Raw genomic sequence first — 25,263 nt, 5'->3', positions numbered from 1 at the left:
GAGCTGTTCATTGCTGCTTTAGTTCGTTTACATGCAGGGGTATAATTAGGGGGTGGATGGGGGCTGAGCAAAGAGCCTAGCAACCCTGGACCCGTTTTGAGGTACGTAACAACTTGTGACAATGACGTTGAATGTTCCTGTTTGCAGAGTTTGCCATCGTCTTTAAGCTGTATTAATGGTATTATAAAAACATATTGGAGTGTGAAAAAAGCACCAATTTGCACATTTGAGGCTACCATTACTTGTCACTGGGGCTGCTCCCTCAAGGGTCTGCCAGTCATACCCTAGCTGTAGGTAAATGTACCTTTGAGTCTAATTCAAGGTACAGAAATTAACTTTGAGGAACGTTTTCGTCACACTGGGGGTACATTAATGTTGTTTGCACCTTGGGGAACAAAACTACCAGGGCTGTACCCATTTCCTGACACTGTAGACGAGAAGCCTTTTGAAAAACAATTCTTTCTAACCCATAATGAATCGGACTTATTTTACCTTAAAATAAAAACTTTGGGACATACGCCAGCACCAGTCCAACAACAAATACGAATAAGATCAAGAGAGGATAAATAAATATATTACATTAAAATGGTTAACAGTCAAAGGAAGATCAAGGCGCAGACGAAGTAACACAAACTAGATCATAAAGTAAAACATTAGCTACTGCACACAACATCATATAATCCACGCAACACAGGGGGGGAAATTATAATATACAATTCGTGCCACATCCATAGGGCGAACAGAAACCTCGAATGAATGCAGAAATAAAAATTATTTCCGATTCCGCTCATTCAGAAAGACAGTCGGTGTCTATGAACCATGGAAATGAAACCTTGAAAGCAGCACAGATAAAATACTCCCCACGATCATCAAACGCGCTGTACGGTACGTGGTGGTGAGTCTGGTCGGACTTCATCACGTCCGCTCGTTTTTCGTGCGCGTGTCGCAGGCGGCGCACTGGCTTCCAGTGCAGACTGGGATCACGCTCCGCCCAGTGGGTGGTGCCGCAGCTGACAGCCAAGGAGATGGTGTAAACATAAAGGAACCTCACGGAGGGTACAGGGGCTGCACGTAACCATCGCCAAGAAAACAGACGAGGAGCTGCACTTCAACGGAGTACTGGACCTGTACCGGGACGGCGCGCACATGGAGTACAGGCAACAGGGTGAGATGTGCAATTTCATACTACTGCGTCAAAAATCAAGTTATTTCCTTGAATGCTAAGAGATGAAACCTGTTATTTGAACAAATGGCTTCTGGAAGAATTCCATTGAAATCTCAAATCGTTTGTCACGTAACTAAAACGACGCCGGCATATTTATCATGATCGATGGGTAACTATATGGTTCTATATATAAAAATATTTACGTAAGACCGAGTATTTTATACTTACTTTTATGTGTATATGAGTAGTAGGTCTATATAATACGTAAAACATGATTCTTCAACAGGCAATTGACTGGTTAATGAGTAACTTCGATGTAATAATAATATTTTTATTAGCGCATTGCCGATAAAAACAGAACTGATATTTAAACAGAACTGAGATGCTTATTGCGATCATCTGTGATAGCCGATTTGGAGAGAAAAGACAATAATAACTCACTAAAAAACTTAGTTCATACATACTAAGAAAGTTTTTATTGTTTTATTTTTCCTTGGCTGGACAACGTTAAACCAGATTAGTCGAGTTGAAAGAGACTTAAGGTCTGAGCTCATCCATTAACCATATGATCGACTCGCATGATCACCTGACCTGAAATTAATTGAAATCTTGTGCGTCTTAATTGTCCCCCCGCCCCCGAAAAAAATAATCTCTCATGCTAAATATACGGGTCCATAAAGAACTACGATCTCTGACAGTTTAGAAAAACAGAAGTAAAGGATAATAATGACAGTGAAATTCCCTGTTTTAAAACGTGTTGGGTGGCAGTAGTTGTGAGCTGCGCTACCTTGTCCACATGACATTAGTGTGTTTGTGATTCGCTGTCTCCTTTCTTGTCTTGTCCTGGCAATTTGGATCTTTAATGGGACAGAACTGTACTCTAGCGTTTTGACCCAATGGGGTAAGACGTGAGAAGTGATGCGTGTTTCTCAGATACATCTTTCCGGGAGCCAACCTGTCCTTCATCTATTATTGTTATTATTATTATTATTATTATTATTTCTCTGTGTGTTTCTATTTCAAATCTTCCTCTGTGTATTTTTGCACCTGCATGACGTGAGTGAAAAATATACTTCCCCCTAATTAATAAGCTTTGTTACTGTGTGATATTTTATACATTTTGTTGCACAGAATGACAGCAGCGAGGTCAGTGATGCGTGTTTGGCGGTAAACAGCAAGGTCTTCAATAGTAATCTGCAGCACTGACCAGGGGCGTAGTCAAAGATGAATGGGGGGAGGGTGGTGGTAAACCATTCGTGACTTAAACCAATAAATATGCATTAATTTGGGGGGGGGGGTAAATATTGGCCTAAGGGCACCCCAGGCACCGACCAAGAAGTTTCATCGATCAGTTTCACAAAGATGACATGATATTTCCTTCACTTTTCTGCAAAACCATGAAGGAGAAAGAGGAGAGCTCAGACCAGGTATGTTGAATATTTCATGATGGTCCTTCCTCTTGATAAATATGGATAGACTTGCTGTTCTTTGCAGGATGTGAGAATTTGGAACATTCTCATGGAAAGAACATCTGTTGCGCAGACTAACCGAGTCCTTCAGATATATGTAGTTGTGGAATGTAGATTATGTTGGATTAAGGTGACATGGTGTGTAATTGTCTAGAATAAGCACCTAGAACAACCTTAAATGTGCACACTGCTGGACCCCATCAAAACAAGGAAGCTGCTTTTAACTGACAGCTCATTAATATTTGTTGAGCATTAAAGAATGATTTGCCTGCAATACTCATTTGCATGGACTGACATTTTTACTAAACCTAGTACAATGGATGGAGTTAAATGCAGTAGGATTATCCATTTGGGTGTTTAATGCAGCAGTAGCCAAATTATGTAACATTATGGAAAGGTAGCATTCAGTTGTTGCATCACCATGATTATCCAAGTAATTATTTTATGTTAATTTATTTTTTAATCTTTATCTTTTATTAGCTGCTGTGAGCATGTGGTACTTAAACTGTAGGGTGAGGAGAACAAGCTGAAAGTTCAAACTGGGCCCAAAATGAGGACTAGTGGACATATTTCCTTGGTAATTTACAGTCGGGGTCGATATGGCGACATTGTGTGCTGTTTGACTGAAGCTCGGTCAGTTTGTGCTGTACAGTAGAAGTAAAATCACTCAACAGAAGCACTGAAGCTTGTTTTGAATCGTTTGCATATAATCTGGAGATTGTAGACAGATTACTTGGCAATTCTTTACCCGAAAATGTCACGGATGTCGTCAGTATATTGCTGCACGTGTTTGCTGAGGGCAGGCGATCAGAGACAGAGCTTTGTGTCCATCGCTGGGGGCTATAAGTGACCTAAATGCTTGATTTATGTTTTTTCCAACAATCAGTCTGGGGAAAAGGGCCTTCTTCTGTTCCTTTAGTAGCCTTGACGCACACGTGCACTGCTGACGTTCTAGTAGGCAGGTCGTCAGATTGGTAGCTGTATCCTTCCCTGTAGCCTTTGGGGTGTGGCTACACGACTCGACAGACATCTTCAGACAGTACAGACCCACCGACGCGCACGGCAAATGCGATGTTCTAGTCTGAGTCAAGATGACACAGGACCTGAGTGGACCTGCATTGGCAGTGAGCCCATCCTCTCAGCCAAATGGGACTTTCCGGTTTGCTTTTTGTTTCCCAGTCATTTTCTTATGGTGAAAGGCTTTACTGTAAGGGAATGTGACAGAGGAATACATTCACCATAAGAAAAAAAAAATAGGAAAATATAATGTTTGCATAGCGGTTATAAAGCCTTTCAAATACTACACACATTTCTGAAGCGATGTCCTCCAAGGACGTTCGTTGATATGATTTCAAGAGGATTTGTCTCACCAGATCCTGTTTACAAAAAATGTTAGTTTAGTTTGTGCAGTATGAAGATGGAGCTGAATTTGAAAGTATAAATATGCTTTCGGAAAAGATAATGTTTTAGAATTTTATTTTGGTTTAGTTTAGTAAAAGTTTTTCATGGGTTTGTGGCTTTCTGAGATTATTCGTGTAGAATTCACTTCACCCCTAGTACTGTTCACCATGGAGGTCACTTTGATTCCTTGTTATGTTTGATATGGTTGATACAGCATGTGACAAGTAAGTAAACAGAGTATGATTATTTTGAGATCTGTGGAGTAGGAGGCATGTTGCCAAGCAACATAATTACTGTCAGCGGATAGGGGAAGCTTTTTAAAACGATCTGTTGTCCTGTTTCTTTTGCAGTAAGGTACAGAACTCTATGAAAAGAGAGACTAAATCTGCTCTGATTAAGCCACCCTAAAAATGTTTATCTGCAACCAGGTCATTTAACATTTACCAAGGTCTGAAATTCTGAACCAGGAACCTGAGCACAGTAGTTTCTAGAAAGAAATTGAATGTTTTTCCTGGATTTTAAAGACCCACTTGACTTTATTCTGGATGGATGGATGGCACTTCAGTGTAGTTGTGAGAGATGTTACCTGGTACCTTGGGCGGAGCTTAATTTGGCTCCGCAACCTGACGTCATAAGTGGGAGAGGCGTATTCCTTATTCTGATTGGTCGTGGGGTTATGTCCATATATGGTATCATACATGCTTATGCCATGGGATGCCGATAGAGGGCTATGTGGCTTGGGAGATAAGGGTTGCCCTTAAACTTTAATAGAATAAAAGCACATTACATGTATTTATTTATTTCCATCCATCCATCCATCCATCATCTCCCGCTTAATCCGAGGTCGGGTCGCGGGGGCAGCAGTCTCAGCAGGGAGGCCCAGACTTCCCTCTCCCCTGCCACTTCATCCAGCTCCTCTGGGGGAATCCCGAGGCGTTCCCAGGTCAGCCAGGAGACATAGTCCCTCCAGCGTGTCCTGGACCTTCCCCGGGGCCTCCTCCCAGTGGGACATGCCTGGATCACCTCACCAGGGAGGCGTCCAGCAGGCATCCTAAGCAGATGCCCGAGCCACCTCATCCGGCTCCTCTGGCACTATACGCACTATACGACTACAAAGTCAATCATCGAACTGCGGCCTAGCGTGTCCTGGTGCCAAGTACACATATGGACACCCTTATGCCTGAACATGGTGTTCATTATGGACAATCTGTGACAAGCACAGAAATCCAATAACAAAGCACCGCTCGGGTTCAGATTGGGGGGGGGGCGTTCCTCTCAATCACGCCCCTCCAGGTCTCACAGCGCTCTCCAACACCCCTTCCAAGGACTCCAGAAAGGGTGGGTATTCTGAACTGCCGTTTGGAGCATAAGCGCAAACAACAGTCAGAACCCGTCCCCCCACCCGAAGGCGAAGGGAGGCTACCTTCTCGTCCACTGCGGTAAACCCCAATGTACAGGTGCCCAGCCAGGGGGCAATAAGTATGCCTACCCCTGCTCGGCGCCTCTCCCCGCGGGCAACTCCAGAGTGGAATAGGGTCCAACCCCCCTGAAGGAGACTGGTTCCAGAGCCCAAGCCGTGCATCGAGGTGAGTCCGACTATATCTAGCTGGAACTTCACACCCTCGCGCACCAGCTCAGGCTCCTTCCCCATCAGAGAGGTGACATTCCATGTCCCTAGACCTAGCTTCTGCAGCTGAGGATCGTCACCACCAAGGTCCCCGCCTTTGGCCGCCGCCCAGCTCATATCACACCCGACCCCTATGGCCCCTCCTATAGGTGGAGAGCCCATTGGAGGGGGGACCCACATGCCTTGTTCAGGCTGTGCCCGACCAGGCCCCATGGGTGCAGGCCTGGCCACCTGGCACTCGCCATTGAGCCCCACCCCCAGGCTTGGCTCCAGGGGGGGGCCCAGTGACCCGCGTCCGAGCAAAGGCAACCGTGGATCCAAAATGTTTTCCTTCCTTAGGGCTCTTCTGAGCCCTAAGAACTTCGTCTGGTTCCTCACCCAGGACCTGTTTGCCTTGGGTGACCCTACTAGGGGCATAAAGCCCCGGGCAACTTAGCTACTGGGATCATTGGAACACGCAAACCCCTCCACCACGATAAGGCTTTGGCTCCAGGAGAGGATTTATTTATTTATGTGTTACTTTTAATTACGTTAAGGAATAATGAAACATATAGCGGCCTATAGCTGGTAGAAATGGCGCTATCCTGTGGCCTACACGATAAAAGCATATGGCACTAAATTGGAATCAGTAGTCTTTAAAAGAAGAAAATACATTATATTAATTTATTAATGTGATTTTTAAAGTATGTTTTAAGGCATAATAAAACTTTTAACAATTTTAACGGGATCACCGGATGCGTTGAGCTTTTCTAGCTAGAGAGGAAAGAGGGTATGGCAGTTTTAAATGGTAAAAGCAGTAGTTATGTATGTATTGTTAAAGGGTTATTCTTTAACAAAATGCACTATTTTATATCAGTAAAACACAGCCATCCTGTTCTTAGGGGGATTTATGCGTATTGCATGTCTAGACATGTCGGTCAGCTAATGTCCGCGGCAGTGGGTAACGGAGCGTTGGCACAAGAGCTTTTGGAGTCATGAGCGATAAGCCCATGAGAAGGAAGCGTCAATGAAACAAAATAGCCGCCGGTTGACAAATTGTTGCCTGGTGCCTGCAGAGTGCCTGTAACATCCCGTTTAACCGCTGGTCCTGAGTGTGAGAAGCACACAGCCACCAGCCCCATCCTGACAGAAAGCACATTACCTCTATTTGTTAATCTGTCTTATTTGTAAATAGTATAAAATAATATATTTCTAATTTAAATAAAAGTCGATCTCTAACACCACAGCTCTGGGGCTCTGGCATAGGGCCGGACGCCCCGCTGCAGGCCTGGGGGTGGGATGAAGCATCTAACTACAATTGTTTAATCAGCGGGATAAAGTGCCGTAACTTAAATGGTTGTATGGCAAATTAGTATAAAATTTGAAATCAATAAGATTTAAGTAATAAAACAATTTAGCTGTATTTTGTTAGTTTTATTTTCCATAAGCTGCTCCCAGTTTATTATTAATTCAATAGATGCAGGAACTAGTGAGCGGTATTTAGCAACAAACATCAAAAACATCTTCAACATTCCAATATGGAAGGTAATTCACAAAGTTGACATTCACATGTTTGAGAGTCAAAACTTAAATTCAGATCAGGGCTGAATGGGACTGGTGCGTGGCTCACTGGGCTAAGTCGCTGTGCTTGTGATCGGAACATTGAGGTTGGTGGTTCAAGCCCGCCCTCAGGAGAGTGGTTGCCTGGCAGACCCTTGAAAGCACTGACTGGCCCTGTGGTGTGTGGTGGAGTGTGTGGTGTGGTGTGTGGTGGAGTGTGTGGTGTGGTGTGTGTGGAGTGTGTGTGTGTGTGTGTGTGTGTGTGGAGTGTGTGTGTGTGTGTGTGTGTGTGTGTGTGTGTGTGTGTGTGTGTGTGTGTGTGAGAGAGATCACACTGCAGGATCAGTCAGTGTGCTCGAGGGCCTGCCCTGTAACTATTCTGCCAAGGGCAGGCTCGAGCACACTGACTTGATCACAAGCACAGACGATTAGCCACCCACCAGTCCATTTTTCCAAAAAATCTTTTTGACAAAAAATAAAACACCCTGTGAATATCTGGCCGAGGTTGGACTTGAACCAACAACCTTCTGATCACAGATACAGAGGCTTAGCCTGCAGCGCCACTTGCCATCCCTGGAGATATATTCTGTTTTTCGTATATATGTCTTTTTTTTCCCCTATCTTGCCAAATAAAGGGGTTCACACGCATGTAGCACCTGTCTCTATGTGTTAGAGTTAAGGCCCTTGCTCTAGGGTCTGCCCAGCGACTGTTCCGCCAAGGCAGGGCTTGAACCTGCGACTTTCTGATCACAGATACAGAGGCTTAGCCTGCAGCGCCACTCGCCACCCTAGGGGGCGTGGCCTGTTTTTCGTATATATGTCTTTTTTTTCCCCTATCTTGCCAAATAAAGGATTCACACACATGTAGCGCCTGTCTCTGTGTGTGTTAGAGTTAAGGCCCTTGCTCTAGGGTCTGCCCAGCGACTGTTCCGCCAAGGCTGGGCTTGAACCTGCGACTTTCTGATCACAGATACAGAGGCTTAGCCGGCAGCGCCACTCGCCACCCTAGGGGGTGTGGCCTGTATTTCGTATATATGTCTTTTTTTTCCCCTATCTTGCCAAATAAAGGATTCACACACATGTAGCGCCTGTCTCTATGTGTTAGAGTTAAGGCCCTTGCTCTGTGATTATTCTGCCAAGGCTGGGCTTGAACCTGCGACTTTCTGATCACAGATACAGACGCTTAGCCTGCAGCGCCACTCGCCACCCTAGGGGGCGTGGCCTGTATTTCGTATATATGTCTTTTTTTTCCCCTATCTTGCCAAATAAAGGATTCACACACATGTAGCGCCTGTCTCTGTGTGTGTTAGAGTTAAGGCCCTTGCTCTAGGGTCTGCCCAGCGACTGTTCCGCCAAGGCTGGGCTTGAACCTGCGACTTTCTGATCACAGATACAGAGGCTTAGCCGGCAGCGCCACTCGCCACCCTAGGGGGCGTGGCCTGTGACCTTTGGGATGAATCAGCGCAGAGACTGCGAGCCAGGCCTTCTCATCCAACATCAGTGCCTGACCTCACAAATGCTCTCCTAGTAGAATGGTGAAAACTTCCCATAAGCAGACTCCTAATCCTTGTGAACAGCCTTCGCAGTAGAGTTGAAGCTGTTATATCTGCATAGGGTGAGCCAACTCCATATTAAAGCCTATGTATTAAGAATGGGATGTCATTAAAGTTCATGTGTGAGTAAAGGCAGGTGTCCCAATTCTGAGGGGCCACATAGCAAGTTGAGTCTGAACCAGATCCGGATAAATAGTTGTTCAGAAATCGCCACAGATCCGTACACTGGATCTGCTCTGACCCGTACGTGTTTGAGAGTCAAAAGTTAAATTCAGATCAGGGACAAATGGGACTGGTGAGTGGCTCACTGGGCTAAGTCGCTGTGCTTGTGATTGGAAAGTTGAGGTTGGTGGTTCAAGCCCGCCCTCAGCAGGGTGGTTGCCGGGCAGACCCTTGAAAGCACTGACTGGTCCTGTGGTGTGTGGTGTGTGTGTGTGTGTGAGAGAGAGAGAGATCACACTGCAGGATCAGTCAGTGTGCTCGAGGGCCTGCCCTGTAACTATTCTGCTGAGGGCAGGCTCGAGCACACTGACTTGATCACAAGCACAGAGGATTAGCCACCCACCAGTCCATTTTTCCAAAAAATGTTTTTGACAAAAAATAAAACACCCTGTGAATATCTGGCCGAGGTTGGACTTGAACCAACAACCTTCTGATCACAGATACAGAGGCTTAGCCTGCAGCACCACTTGCCATCCCTGGAAATATACTCTGTTTTTCGTATATATGTCTTTTTTTTTCCCTAGCTTGCCAAATAAAGGGGTTCACACGCATGTAGCACCTGTCTCTATGTGTTAGAGTTAAGGCCCTTGCTCTAGGGTCTGCCCTCCAACTATTCAGCCAAGAATGGGCTTGAACCTGTGACTTACTGATCACAGATACAGAGGCTTAGCCGGCAGCGCCACTCGCCACCCCAGGGGGCGTGGCCTGTATTTCGTATATATGTCTTTTTTTTTCCCTATCTTGCCAAATAAAGGATTCACACACATCTCTATGTGATAGAGATAAGGCCCTTGCTCTGTGATTATTCTGCCAAGGCTGGGCTTGAACCAGCGACCTTCGGATCACAAATACAGAGGCTTATCCATAAAGGGGATCTGCTCTGACCTGTACATGTTGAGTAGCATCTGTCTCTGTGTGTGTTGGAGCTAAGGCCCTTGCTCTAAAGTCTGCTCTGTGTCTATTCTACGAAGGCTGGGCGTGATCCAGCGATCTCCTTCATCGCAGGTACGGTCGCTCAGTGCGTCGCGCCACCATCCATCTACTGACCAAGCACCCTTATGGGTTCAAAACAATGACCTGCCAGGTGACGTGACACAAAAACAGAAACTGCCTTACCTGAGGCTTGAACCGGGGACCTTCTCCATCACAGGTACGGTCACTCAGCGTGTCACGCCACCATCCATCTTTTGACTGACCACCCTTGAGGGTTCATGATGATGATCTGCTGAGTGACGTGACACAAAAACAGATACCGCCCTGCCTGAGGTTTGAACCAAGGACATCTCCAATCGTAGGCACAGTCACTCAGTGCGTCATGCCACCATCCATCCTCTAACCAACCACCCATAAGGGTTCAAGATATTGATGTGCCGGGTGATGCGACGCAATAAGAGACACTACTCTGCCCGAGGCTTGAACCAGCGATCTTCTGATCGCAGGCATGGTCACTCAGCACGTCGCGCCACCATCCATCCCCTGACTAACAACCCTGAAGGGTTCAAAATAATGATCTGCTGGGTGCCGTGATGCAAAAACACATACTGCCCTGCCTGAGGCTTGAACCGGGGACCTCCTCGATCTATAAATAGACAGGGCAAACCCTAGAGCAAGGGCTTTAACTCTAACACACAGAGACAGGTGCTACATGTGTTGAATCCTTCATTTGGCAAGATAGGGAATAAGAAGACATATATACGAAAGCACAGAGGATTGTCCCCGCTCTGTGATGTTAGTGGCCTACCACTTTGTGGCTGAGTTGCTGCTATTCTTATATACCATGCCCCCCCCCCCTTACTGGCTAGGCACCTCATCCTTTTAAAATCCTTTTCCGCACCTAATGTACGGTACTCTGTGCTTCGTTTATTTAAACCCATTTCTGTTCTCTGCGCCACCTGCCAATCTGAGCTGTTTATATTCAGTATTTATGTATATCAGAACACAGTGTCTGTTTGCAGTGCGGCTGTCAGCCTGACATGCAGTTGTGGCAGAACAATATGGCACCAGCCTGTTCTTGTGAAATATTCCTGGATGACTAGACCAAGTAAGGCGTTCTTCCTTTTGGAAGAGGACTGTGGAACGCTCTTGTTTCAGGGACATGTTTATGACTGATGGAATGCTCTCGGATTTGGAAGTAGCGAGGGATGAAAATGAGCACCTCGCGTTCACAGACGTGGACCGTTTTACACATTTAACTCCCTGGGACAGTGACGAATGAGACATAATTACGAATCGATGAATTGACAGGATAAGTAGCAGTTAGCTGGAAGCTTGCTGGCCGGCTGTATCACAGCGTGATGCAAGTTTCACTGAGCCCTGACTGCGTCTGGTTGCCTCATTGCTTCGTTGGAATTCTTACAAAACCTTTCTTTGGTAAAGAGGCGTCTTTACCAATAATGACTCATTTTCTGTACAAAAAAAATGCATTTTCCGTAAGCAATGTTGCCCACGCCCTTAATTCTAGACCCCCCAAGGCAGAAAGAAAGATACAGTAAAATTAAACTGGCTGTTGTTCTACTTTTCAACATCTCAGAAATCTTTAACAGCCAACCTGGAACACCTCCAGTGGTTTGTTTTTAAAATAGATCAAACTTGGTAGAGGAACACAATTTATTCCTTTTGACTCTCGTTTTTGAAAGTACATATATAACACGGTCATCTTCCTGCACTTGTCATCACCTCCAGGGACCCTGTTCCATTTGCATCTCCATCTCTTTATCAGATCAGCCACTCGCACCATGAGATATTTGTACTTGGCTGCAAAAGCCAGATCCTCCCAAACATATTCCCTGTGATGTTAGTGTGCTGACATTCAGAATGCAAACTAAGTTTGCCTTCTTTGTATTTAGATGGTGTGTGCCTCTGCAGGTTAGGACTCATTAACCAGTAGGTCACTGTTTCGAATCCCATGTGATTTCTCCATTGAGTCTTTAAGCAAGGCTCCTTAACCCGAATTGTTCCCGGCACTAGCTGACCCAGCGCTTTTAGCTATATGTTGTTTTGGATAATAAAGCCGAGTAAACAATTGTGAAAGCTTATGCTGCCTGTATCACCTATAGGACTGACCAGCTCTAGTCGAGTTAAACTCCCAATATAACACGGCTGCTTAATACAGCTTCTCAAGATCTATCACTGTGGAAGTACGTGTTGTTTCTCAGGTCTGGGTCAGGCAGTCAGATTAGAGGAATCGATCATTGTTTTATAGCCAGCCCTCTGCAGTCTGTTGAGCTGAACTCCGTAACTCTGTGTAAATCCCATTTCTTGTAGCAGACCCCTTAAATACACAGGCATGGCCTGTGGCTGCTTCTCGCAACAGTCGTTCATCAGGTGGTGGAAAGGTGCACCTTGTCACTCCGTGTAAATCTGTTTCCAAGCGACCGCGTACATTCTGCGCACATCCGGCACCCGTTCGCATACAAGGGTGTCTGGCTCTTTTGGGGTTCCTTGACTCATATCTGCCTGGTCAGCTTTCTCTTTTTTCATTTAAACCTGGTTTGTTACTCAGAGATTTAGACCAATTTTAATATCCAGGGCTTCCGAACACATTAGAAACCATGCAGTCGATCCTTTTTTCTCCATTCCCCCTTTTTCAGCTGCATCCTTCAATTATGTATGAATGAAGATAAATTTGTGATAGGAGCAGGAAACAAGGAGAATTCTGTGGATCGCCGTCCTTCTGTTCCACATGGGTACATATTTAAATTGCCCCAAAGTCAAGTTGGTAATAAAACCACTTGCAAAGGAGTGTGAATGTTTGGTTACCTCAGGCCTTGTTAATGTGGAGCTCATGGTCACAGGGCTGAAGTGCTCCCTGAGTACAATGTGAAGGTCTTAATCATCAAATCTTTCTGCCTTGTGGTGGAAATCCCCGTCCTTTTTGTTTGTAGCGCTATGTGTTATGTTTGCGATGTTCGTTTGTCTTTTTCGGGAAAAACCTGCATTAGGGAATCCACTAAGGTTGGTATTTTTCCATTTTGCCATTCCCCTGGGTGTGATTCTTACGGTTCCTCTTGCACTCTGTCCCAGTCTTTCTGGAACCAGAGCCTCTGAAGGAGTTGGATGAAGATCTGGTGTCAGACTTGGAACTGAACAATGGCATCACTCTGGAGGAGAGGGAGGAGAGGGAGGAGATGCAAGTAGAGCTGGCCAAGGTAGCCATGTTTGCTATCATTATGCGTCGTACTGGAGCTGGAAATGAAATGAAATGAAATGGGGAAATGATACTTGCACAAGCTACACTGGAATGCTTCTCCTCACAAATCCCATCCTGTTCTCCTTTGAGATTACAGACACATATAGTGCCCACAGAAAGTCCTGGGACGCTTGCTTAATTCAGCAAAAAAATATAGCTAATTTATTGTTTTAATAACATATGTATTGCTTTGTGTGTATATATATATATATATATATATATATATATATATATATATATATATATATACATTGAATCCAAAATTGTAGTTCTAAAAGAGCTTTTCTGAGTTTAAAAAGCTCATTGCCAAGCAGTCTTGTTGGATACCTTTTCATTAGTAAGACCTCTGCAGTAACATAAAACACCAAACATTTGTGTTGAGCATCCCATTGGGAGCCAATGGCCACAATTGCAATTAAAAACAGGAAGGAAAGAGCAACAGAATGAGTCAGTCAAAAATATTATGAGACTTGATAAATAGAAGATATCTGTGTGGAAGATATGTGCAGATATGTTAAACATTGCTCGCCAATGGATTTTGTTATGAAGCCATTAAATATGCAACATTTTTGTAGAATTAAGCAAGCCTGCCAAGAATTCCTGTGAGCAGTGTTTATACAGCTGAGAATGGAGTGTGTGCACAGGGTCACAGCGTTTAGCTCATGCTGCCGGGTTTGCATGTGTTCCTGATTTCGGGTGAAATCAAGGTATTCCTGTATGCTGAACGCATTTTGTCGTCCATGTGCACAATGACAATAAAGTTGACTTTGACTTTTGACTTTGAGGGCATTGCTTGGATCAAACAGTACGACAGATGGGGGTGGGTGTAGCTCTGGGATAAACAGAGGCTAAGGAGTTTCAGACACTCAGCTCAAGATCTGGTTCCTGCGGTGATGCTCCTATGACAAGTGGCTCATAATCGTTGGGTAATTTTGAAAAATATCGTAAATAAACAGCTAAAGTAAGATGAAAGGACCTGCTACAAAATTACGGCAACAACAATACTAATTGAAGCAAGTGTAAGGAACGTGATGACCATTTCTTGGAATTTCCACGCTCTAAATGCTACTGCCTTTCATCCGTGAAACACACCCTACACCATTACTTAGCTGAGAGCAGAGAAACATTGTCCATTGAGGATTAATGTAGTCTATTCTTGGGTGGTGTCTGCTGACTGGTGCTGTTGGTTACGAATCCATTAGCTGAAGAACAGGTTCCACTTTTGCAGATGTATCTTCCGGAGATTGCATGGTAATATAAAAGCCCTGCATCTTTGCCGTGACCAACAAGCCATTAAACATCTTTGACACCCTTGTCACCGTACCACAGCTGGAAGAAGAAATCGCGACCCTGAAGCAAGTCTTGGCCGCCAAGGAGCAACATCAAGCTGAGTTGAAGCAGAAGCTGGGAGTGACGCCCCTCAGTGGCTTGCGGCAGAACTTCAGCAGGAGCTGGAATGACATGCAAGCATCCACAGCGTAAGTGCCATGACGGCCACCGCTCTCCTCCAGTTCTCTTCCAACGTATCCCATCATGCAAGGTTTTGTAGTTTTACTAGTACAGTCTTCTGCAAATGTATACCTATTGCTCCACCGATATCTTCTGACAACACATTTTCACTAGAGCAGGCTGTTTTCATCGCACAAATGTTTATACAAACACTTGCAGATACTTAAATCCCAATGTTAGTGAAAGTGAAAGGTTAGTGAGTTACAGTTATTTACATGTCATGCAAAGTCGGCTTTGGCCCCCTACTCGCTGTGCACGCCTGGGTGTGACACGACTGACTTGGGAAAACATCCAGTGCTGTCAGTTTCTTTTTCTCGCTGAATACTGAAGTTCCAAGAAGCTGAGCCTCTCGACAAGTTTCATTTCTGCTTCCTCTTTGTCCTCCAGCAGTAGGCAAAGTGCTGACATTTGGCTAATGGTTTGATCTAATTAGCCATCTTGACTACAAGGTCTTGGTGGTAACTCTGGTATCTGTGTGACTTTTAACACTCGTCACCAGGGTAGGAATCCATGGGACCAGACTTGGGCAAGCAAGCAGCGAGTCAGATAAATAATGTTTACAATACATTAAATCTGAAGTGGAAATAAACAGCTAATTAGCCAAGACTCTCATTACTAGAGCCAGATGGTATGCAAATGTGATTTCTCTTGGTATCTTTTCATTTTTTTAAATAATTGTAGCAACACTATCAAATATAACCTTCAATCAACTTGTTTTGTGTGATTTCTTAAGGCTCAAAAACTATTTAGTTTAGTCCGTTTAGACTTCATTAATGTGATTTTTTTTTTGTATTCTTTGTTTGTTGATGTATTTACATACTTCCTATAGTAATATTGGCTCTCATGCTGTTCCATACATTCCTCTTTTCATGCACCACAAGAAGAACCTAGAGAAATGGGGTCTTTGAGCTCTGAGTGCACCTGCGATGGTGAACGAGCAGTCAAGCCTGCCATGTGGAAAAAGAAAGAAGGGATGGGGGGGGGGGGGGGGGGGGGGGCATGTATTGTGAAGCTCCTGAGGTGTTTTTTTCTTGTCAGCGGAAATCAACCAATGCAAAGAGTTATGTGGAATCTACCTCAGAGGCTAATGCTACCTCTCTGGGGCCAAACAAGCATGTTAGCACTCTGACATCATCGGCAAGCCTGTTAGCGCTGTGACATCATCAGCAAGCCTGTTAGCGCTGTGACATCATCGGCAAGCCTGTTAGCGCTGTGACATCATCAGCAAGCCTGTTAGCGCTGTGATATCATCAGTAAGCTTGTTAGCACTGTGACATCATCAGTGTCTGACCTCAGCAGTGCTAGTTTACATAGTAAAACATCCTGTTGCCTCACAAAGCCATATTGCAAATCTATGCTTGACAAACCAAGTTAAATCTCCTTTAGTCTGCTTAAATTATGGATCATGTTGCAGCTCTGCAATTTCGCTGATCATTAATAAATTGTTCCAGTGAACAGTATGGTTACTTGGTTACTGAATCACTAGCCTGTCACTTGCTGTTTTCAATGGGTCCTATTTTGAGATAATGGTTACCATGGCACAGGCCAACCGGCACAAAGGTCTGGGAGATCCAGTTGCACTGCAGGGATCATTGACCAAGAGGGTGTCCTCGATAGGTAACGAATATGGCACAGAGGTGCGGAGTTCACAGACTGTGCCTCAAACCTTCAAACCAGTAGATTTCCATCAAGGATGGATATGCAGGAGCCTGATAGTCTGATGGGTGTCCACCACCTGACCCTGGCGATTATGTGAACAAGGTCACTCAATTTTGGTTTCTCTGTGATTTCGTTGACTTCTACACGACAAAGAGATTTAAAGACTCTTTAAGGCAAAGCTGCTGTTGTATATTTAAAATGCCTTGACAAGCATTGTTCGAAATTCGGATAGTGGCTTTTAAGCGGCACTAGCCCTCAAAATAGCCCGTCTATGAACTTCAATTTCTTGGAGGGGCTGAAGACATGAGATTGCTTCCGGGCAGCGTGGAGACATATTCACCACAGCGTATAGTTTTACATGCCACTGGTTTCACTAATGCATTGCTCTTCCTGAAAGCCTCAGAGGATGTAGCTCTGAAATTCATCCTGCAGCCCAGGCTGTTAGATGAGGAAATGGAGGAAAAATCGATCGAAGTCCTTGATTGGCCTGGCCTTGGGAGATATTTTTGGGTTTCTCATGAAGGATATTAACCTGGGTGGCCAAGGGAACAGCATCATGCTGGAATTTCATTGGACATCTGTTCCCTGTTTTTTATTTCATTTGTGACCCAACTTTCCTTCAGAGGAGAGGCGGACATGTAAGGGGGGGTTTTCTCTTACTGCTGTTTGTATTGAAATGTCATGTTTTATCCAGATCCCACCATGTTTGGTTTGCTGGCAGTGAAAATAGAATGACCCTACAACCTACCTCGCCTGTCCAGATCCTCTCAGCCAAACCCCCCTGCCACAAATGTAACTGCCGTCGCATGGTACATGGCCCCTCCTCCCCGGATGCCCCTTGGCCTGGGATAATCTTCCTTGACATCCCCCTCTATCAGAAAAGCGATTATGGGAGATGGATGGACGGACTGACTTGATTGATTGATTCGAACGTTTTCAGCATAACTATCCAGTAGCAGTCACCGATGAGCCTCTGCTGTATTGGGACAGGTACAAAAGGACTACAGAAACATTAAGTACGGCCGGGCAGAAGACCACCGAGGCTCTCAGCACCTTGGGCACGGCCATCAGCAGGAAGCTGGAGGACGTCAGGTACGGTGGGAGGGGGCTGCTCCTTCTCCCTTGCTGATCTGCTCGCTACATCACCAAATTAGCCACCCTGTCGCACTAAAACACCACCTCGGCAGCTCAATGCCATCCCCAATGCCTTGTAACCCCAGCTCCTAACCCTGCTCGACTGCCACGGTCTACCATGGCAACCGGGTGCGGGGGTGTGCGTGCGATAGTGCAGGTTACGTAAGGCGCTGTAGATAAGCTGCTTCCCCGGGGCTTTGGTGCCGCGGGATCAGCGCTTTAGCGGTCGCTCATTTCCATGTCGTCCAGCAGCAGCGGCGCAGTGAAAGCGCCTCCCCCCTTCCTTCCCTCCCCCATCACGTTGGCACCGCCAGGCCCACATAATGGCCCGGGCACCACCCCCTCTCACTCCACCTGTGAAAGGGGATACCTACTAACTACGTGAGCTGACTGTGCCATAATACCCCCAGCAGCAGCTGTACTGCTAAAAGCTAACTGTTGTTGTCTTCTTTTGCAACCAATAACAACTTATTAAAACGAATAACTTGCTATGTTTACAGTATATGACGACTAACGGTGTTTACTTTCTGAATGTGTGCGGTTTTTTTTCCAGCTTGTTTCTTGTCCTGGTCACTTGGAACTGTTGTAGCTTCTTTAGCATTTAGCGCAAAGGGTCGTATTTAATGTACATGAATTTTTTTATTATTGCATTTGCGTGCTTGATTGTTGCAATGGAACACATAACCTCACTCTGCCCCCCTGCACACCCCCTTATTTTTCCTGCTTGTACATCAGCTCGTTCGGCCTCCAGTTTCTGTACGGGCAAAGGTACGGTGCCGGTGTGTTTGTGTGTGATGCAGACATCGGGGAAGCTTCCGGAATCGATACTTGCAGCGTGACCGACATGGAGATCTGCAGCTCCGAGTCGCTGACCCTTTTGGCCTGTTTGCCGATTAGTTTGCTCCGTTCCCTGATTGAACTCCATCAGTCGTACTTCCCCAAGACTCGTGCTTTATTTGCACAGACAGCTGGACTGTGACTCCTGCTTTAGAGGGACTAAGCTGCGATGCTCAAGTCGTACTGTAAAATTACAGTGTTAAGAGGAGATCATTTTAAATTGAATTTCAGCGTTAGGTTGTTTTTACCAAGAGGACAGATCACAACAGCTGTCTTTCATTGAGGAATCACTGTCTTCAGCCACTGCTGCAATATGTGCTTTCAGTGCAGCTCCTTCTGGTCGCGAACACTGTTACCAGCAGTGTTATTGGTGCCAGCTGAACCGCTGTTACATACTGACAAAAAGGTTCACAGCAGCACCATCCTCACAGATAGCGCCCCCTAGCTGCCACCCAGATGTACACACCAGGGATTTTCATTTATTAACTGCCCACTGCCCGTGACAAATTATCAAGGTCTGACGCTGCGTACGCCTGCCTTGGCTGCCGACCCCTGCTGTTCCCCCGCATGTCGACGTGTTGCATGCGGCTTTTTGCCGTTTGTGTGGATTCATGCTGCGGACAGAAGCAGCACGCAGAATGCTGAATGCCTGCCAAAGTTATTCGTTCCTTAGTAAAGCCTGCCGTTTATGCTAATCAGATGACTCTATTAAGTTACAGTTTACTAACTTGGCAGACAGTTTTATCCAAAGTGATATACGGTTGAAAAAACAGGGTCAAAAAGTCCTTGGATCAATTAAGGGTAAAGGGCCTCGCCCAGGGGCCCAACGGTGACATCACTCCGCTGAGCCTGGGATTTGAACCGAGCACCTTCCACTCACAGGCACAGCATCCTATCCCAGGGCAAAGAAGCCAGGTTTCATCTCATTCTGCCTGTGCTGGTCATTCACATGTCCTGAATGTGTTGGCGTGTGTGTGTGTGTGTGTGGGCATGTATATATTGCATTACGGGGCCCAAATGTCCCCACAATGTGATAACATGTTTTTATTTTTACCTTGTTGTGACATTTTTTCGTTCCCCACAAGGGGAAACCCAATTTTATAAAAAAAAAAATCTGTGAGTGCGGTCAAAAACCTAAAATAGTGTCATATTTTGTTTGGTTACTTACGGTTAGGGCTGGGTAGGGGTTAGGGTTGTTATTGTGGCGATAAGGGTTTTTCCACATAGAAATGAATGGACGGTCCCCACAAAGACATGGATACAAATGGTGAGATGCTGGCCTCGGTTTGCTTATGGAGGTGCAGCGTGCTGGTATGACCTTCAGGCTCAGCCCTGCAGCCTGGCCACTGACCTGCACAGAGTCTTACCCTCTTCCTCCCTGTTTTCTCCCTCTGCTTCCAAAGATCACAGGCCATTGGGTAAGGCTCCGTATTTTAATGGAGATGTTCATTTTTAAATCCTTCATACCTGTACACCGTGACACCACCCCCCCATTACCTTTCTGTGTGCATTATGTTTGCATAATAAGCAGATCTTACTTAGGGCCGGCTGTGACTGTGACTCAACATCATTTGACTTGCAAGTTACTTTTAAAATATAACATGTCAGCCCTTCACGTTAGGGAGACATGCTCTAAAGACTATCCGCTTGTTACCGGAAGATTTGGGCGGTGGCTGTTTCCGATTTTACAGTCCCTGACACTTAATCTTCATAAAGGATCCAGCAAGGAGCCACCAGGGCCGTCAGGGGATAAATAATTAACAGTGATGGCTAAATATTTAATTGCGGGACATTGATACTGGCGTGGTGTGGCTCTGGCTCGGCTGTGATTGGCTCAGGATTTCGGCTACTAATGTAGGGATGCATATGCGTGTAAGGATACTTCCTGTTGGGAGCAGAAGGCGGTGGGAGGGGCGCTTGAGGATGGGCATTGATGATGTAATTCTGCTCTCACCCATACCACGCTCTCACGGAGCAGCTACTCAATCCGGGAGTCGATGAGCATGCCTGCTATGAGGTAAACCGGCATGTGCTTTGCGTCTTCCACAGCAGACCTGGCTGTCATTGCCACAGAGCTGTACATAATCTTGGTGCACTACTGCACACATTCACCATTTCTATCCCAATGCAACATGCAATCGAGAGAGCAGGACCACACAGTCTCTGGAGAAATTGGCTTTAGGGCCTTGTTCAAGGGCCCAATGGTGAAATCACTTTGCTGACCCTGGGATTTGAACTGACCAGCTTCCGCTTTTAGTCCCCTAACCCGCTGAACCGCGCCCTGCCCACCAATTAGCAGATGGACTCTGTATTGTACATTAGTTATTAAACTGAATCAACTTTTTAAATCTCACATCTAGCAGAATATCTCTTCTTCTCCATTTAATATATGAGGCTATTTAATAAGAATTGTGTAGATAATTGCGTACCCTGCATCAATGACAACCACTCAAGTGTTTTGTCCTGTAACAAAATTCAGGACACATAATGAGAAGTATTCAGAATTCAGTAGTGATTCAGCTGCATATGGCTACAAAAAAATCATAAATGAATGTGTAATTTGCCCTTTTAACTGTTTTTTTCCCTTTTAGAAACTCTACCAGTTTCAGGTCTTTTGAGGATAAGGTGGAAAGCACAGTTTCCACCTTAAAGGTATATTACTTTGTTGATGTCTTGGCGCGCGTGAGACCGTGTCCATCTCTAACGCATGGACTTCTCACCTTGTGTGCCCGAATCTGTTTCTGAATCAGTCCAAGGTGGGTGGAAACAGCAGTGGGGGAAGTTTTGAGGAGGTTCTGTCCTCCACCGCCCACGCCAGCATCCAGGAAGTCCCCACTAACACCGTCATGAGTGAGAACAGCGAGCGGACTTCCTAGCTACTGCCGCACCTCCCGCTGGCCTGCACCCCGCGGCTTCTTCACGGCGAGAGGAGAGAAGGCCCTACACGAGCACAGATAGGCGGCCGCCTCTTCCAGTTTATCCTGCGATAACCTCTGCTGCATGATCCTCACCCTGTGCTACCATTGTACTGAAATCCTAACCAAAAAATGTGTCCTTTTCACGCTAATACTTCAACATTTTTGCAGTTATAAAACAGTAGCACTTGTGTTCATTTTGCAGTATGGGTGTATATGGTTATTTTACAGGGAACTTTTATTCCTATAAAGGCACTGAAATGAAGCTTTAATTGCGACTTGCATACTCGGAATACTTTTTGCTCACTCTGGTCTGAAACATACAGGTAAGAGCGAAGCTTGGGGTCTGAGCGTAAGGTCATCTATTCATCCCCCTGGAGGGCTTTTTTGGGGGCTTGCAGGCTCACGAGTGACTCCACTGAGCATGGGACTCAAACCAGCCACCTTCTGATCATAAGCACAGAGGCCTAACCCACTGAGCCACACAATACTGTAGCATTTTGGTTTCAATCAGTCTCACCTGATCTATTAGTTACCCAATGGGAAATAACATCCTAGTGTTATTTAGGTCCAGGTGTGTGAGATTTACAAAAATACGGCAGATAAATACACCGAGTGCAGCTCCAATCCCTGTGTGCTTTTCAAAGTCAGCCAGAAGGTTATGAGGATCGAAGAACGAGACAGGTGTGCCTCTTCATCCTATCAGCACCACTCTTACCTCCTTGCACCAGAAGTCGGCATCATTCCTTAACGGCGGATCGTCAGAAAGGCTGCAGGATGTCAGAATATAGCACTGTGGCACTGCTGCGATTGTCACAATGGTCAAACGCTTGGCATTCTCACCGTTTCTATGGAGAAGCCTAGTGAACTTCATAACAACTGAAACTTTTACCAAGATGTCATATACAAGTTTGTACCTTCTAGATAATTAAAGTATACTGGTCTGTGTATGTACCATGCTTTGCAGTTTTAATATTAAAGTGTTTTGAGTTTGTCATGTATTGTATTTTGTCCACATTCTAAATGCTTTTATAGGCTGGTTTTCACAGGGTTCTGGGATGATGTTCTTTTCGACCACTATGCACCTGACAATAAAGCCCACAGCCCACTTGATTTATAATTTACTTGGATGAGGTTGCAAACACAAAGTCTTTGTAACAGGCCGGATGGTAACTTTTATCTCCAGAACAAATACACAGTATTTTATAAATAAGGGACAGGGATGTCACTTTCCTGGTGATCAATGCTATGCTTCTGAGCGAATCAAGTGAAACAAGAGTCTCTGCTACCCTTAATTATAAAAAAGGGGTTAGAGTCACACGGTATGATGATTGGCTATCACGCTGGGTGATTGGCTATCAGTGCTCAAAGAGTCTTTGCGAGAGGTCTCGCTCACCGCTGCCATGTGATCAGCTCGCTCTTCATTCAAACTCCTGACCAGCTGAAGGACTTCTGGGTGGCTGAACTTCCCTTTGTGAAAAACAAGAGCATGTAAAGGTCATCAGTCAGAGAGGAGTCACGTTACACAGAAAACACCATCCATCCATCCATCCATTTTCCAAACCGCTTATCCTACTGGGTTGCAGCGGGTCTGGAGCCTATCCCGGAAGCAATGGGCACGAGGCAGGGAACAACCCAGGATGGGGGGCCAGCCCATCACAGGACACATTCACACACCATTCACTCACACATGCACTCCTACGGGCAATTTAGCAACTCCAATTAGCCTCAGCATGTTTTTGGACTGTGGGGGGAAACCGGAGCACCCGGAGGAAACCCCACGACGACATGGGGAGAACATGCAAACACAGAAAACACCAGTGGCCACATAATGAACCAAAGTGAATTGTGGGAAATGCGGTGATGTCGTGCCTTTTGTGGAATCAAAAAACTCCTGCAGCTTTCCAGGTTTCTTATCCAGCTCCTCGTACTCGAAGGCCTGCAGGATCATCTCCAGTTGATCCAGCTCCTTCACCAGCTTGGCCTCGGGGCTCGACTGATACTCGTACTCCTGTGGAAGGGGGTGTCAGACATTACAATCAACTGATTATGATGACGACGACAACATGTAAGAACCCTAAAACTCACTTCCCACAGCCCATAAATCTCTTTCCTCAGATCGTCCTTAAGCAGTCCAGTTAGGTGCTTCATAGCTTCCTAGGGGAACAAAGTTGCAGTCGATTAATGATTATAACCAGCCAAAATTATTTTCTACTTGCATCTAATGGCTTGTGAGTATATACTGCAAACAATAATAGTTATGTAGCCAACATGAATGGTTATTCATTTCCTGTTTAACAAAACCTTTAACAAAGGTGTTAGACATCAATTTTATACATACAGGTGGTATTATACTTTGGCAATTAAATAATTTTTACTTGAAAGTCCAAAAATCTGACACTATCCTGCTCCGCAGTGTTTATTACTGTAAGTACTATAAGACATGGAGTAAAATAATGAGGGATGACCTCCTCTCTTCTGTGCTTCTCCGCCTTGCTGACGTTATCTGCTGGCGCGATATCACCCACAATGCACTCGGCCATGTCATGAACCAAAGCCAGTTTTATGCACCTGAAACATGACACACGAAGGCAAACGGAGGTGTAAGACAAAGCAGCCTTTGCTGTCTGACTGCGATTATTCTCAATTGAAACTGCATGGAACCAATGCTATCCGACTGAAGAAATATTCTCCCCCAACAGAGTATGACAATAGAAAAACAAGAGGAACGACATTCAATTCTCAGCAGAGTTCGTTTTCCGGCATTTAAAATTTTGATGCAGAAGCAATACAATTTCGCGATTTAAAAGCATGTAGTGCAGAACAAAGGGCATCTCACGCCCGATATGCCGCAACAGGAACAAGCTGTTCAGTCACCTAACGGGCGAATGCAAAAATCAGCATAGTGTAAATAATACAGAATATGAAGGAAGCTGGCCGCAAGCAGGACGCATTAACGTCTGCTCACCTGTCTTTGTCGATGGTGCTGTCGGTGATGGTTAGGGCCATCATGGACATCCTGTACATATGATCGGACACACTCTCGGGCTGCTGGATGCTGTTGTACACCCAGCCTGTCCGCGGAACCACGCTGCGCACACGCAGAGGATAAAGCATATTTGCAGGAAAGTCCCTTAAAATAACAGCAACTCCAATACTCAACATACCGACATCATAGAAAACCCAAAAGTATTCTCCCTTACCTTTAACTGCCCTATAAGTTTCATGAACTGCAGCATGTTGTTCATACCCACGCACTTCACGCCGGCTTCCGTCGTTGTAACACTGAACCGGAAGTCTAGATTGCGACCCCCCCCCCCCCCGGAATTATGCAGTAACAAACGTGACCAGTAGGTGGCGTACGCTCATCAAATACACAGCGCTTACCTTTTTAAATACTGGCGGATCCTACACGTGTTGCAGGCTTATTCCCAATTACTGATACTAAAAGCCTGGTTTCGAAAGAAGTGGAAAATATAGACTAAATACAAGTGTCATTGTATGTCGATCCTCAAGGCATTTTTGCAGTAGTAAAATACTACAATTGTACCGTGATTTTATTAACTTTATTGTGAAGTAATGTTGGGTGTTGACTTTAACTCCAGTGGTTTTAATTAATCTCGCCTGCTCTATGCTCTGTTACTTACCTGACAAAAATTAATTCCGTATTTTATTACACCCTGCTGACGTGTGTTTCGATCCAGCTGTGAGGTCAGGGGTGTCCTTGGCGATTTTGGGGCCCCCAACCGTGTCGCTCAGGGGCCCCTGTGTGAGGTTAACAAAATCTGTATGAAATACATGTCCTTGCCCGTGGCAGGTAGACACTATTAGTGCAGGTCCAGTCCTTCGTCCTGTAGTGTCGTGTGGCCGCAAATCCTGGTGTGTATTTAGAACTTGAAGATAAAATAATCAGATTCTGTGTCCTTCTGCTGTTTCCTTACAGATGTTTCCAGCCGAGGATCATAACTCAGAACTTGTGTTCGTGCTATGAAGTTAACAAGTCTGAATATGGATCATAAAACCAATGATGCACAGGACATGTAA

At 45.3% G+C, this 25,263-nt stretch overlaps 2 protein-coding genes across 4 annotated transcripts; one reads left to right on the top strand and one right to left on the bottom strand.

Annotated features, from left to right (window-relative positions):
• On the top strand, window positions 1-22,214 carry tpd52l1 (tpd52 like 1). Of its 3 annotated transcripts, XM_048986112.1 has the most exons (11): window positions 1-101; window positions 950-1,165; window positions 2,569-2,592; window positions 13,000-13,124; window positions 14,495-14,643; window positions 17,324-17,425; window positions 18,203-18,235; window positions 19,708-19,722; window positions 20,283-20,321; window positions 20,896-20,956; window positions 21,055-22,214. In XM_048986112.1, the coding sequence occupies exons 2-11, from the start codon at window positions 1,147-1,149 to the stop codon at window positions 21,178-21,180; spliced, it is 693 nt and encodes a 230-aa protein (XP_048842069.1). In that variant the 5' UTR covers window positions 1-101; window positions 950-1,146; the 3' UTR covers window positions 21,181-22,214. The 3 variants fall into 3 exon arrangements, with proteins under 3 accessions (XP_048842069.1, XP_048842071.1, XP_048842070.1); XM_048986113.1 differs by lacking the exon at window positions 1-101 and having other exon boundaries at window positions 679-1,165; XM_048986114.1 differs by lacking the exons at window positions 18,203-18,235; window positions 19,708-19,722; window positions 20,283-20,321 and having other exon boundaries at window positions 8-101.
• A 113-nt stretch (window positions 22,215-22,327) lies between these two features.
• On the bottom strand, window positions 22,328-24,517 carry hddc2 (HD domain containing 2). The gene is made up of 6 exons (XM_048986118.1): window positions 24,403-24,517; window positions 24,188-24,310; window positions 23,688-23,790; window positions 23,308-23,376; window positions 23,092-23,230; window positions 22,328-22,689 (listed from the first exon to the last, which is right to left on the bottom strand). Exons 1-6 carry the CDS (start codon window positions 24,465-24,467, stop codon window positions 22,535-22,537), a joined length of 654 nt encoding a protein of 217 aa, XP_048842075.1. The 5' UTR covers window positions 24,468-24,517; the 3' UTR covers window positions 22,328-22,534.
• Window positions 24,518-25,263: the final 746 nt, after the last annotated feature.

Source organism: Brienomyrus brachyistius, chromosome 19 (genome assembly GCF_023856365.1).
Source record: "Brienomyrus brachyistius isolate T26 chromosome 19, BBRACH_0.4, whole genome shotgun sequence".
In the NCBI taxonomy this organism is placed as follows: Eukaryota; Metazoa; Chordata; class Actinopteri; order Osteoglossiformes; family Mormyridae; genus Brienomyrus; species Brienomyrus brachyistius.
This window is presented reverse-complemented; position numbering and strand designations above follow the sequence as displayed.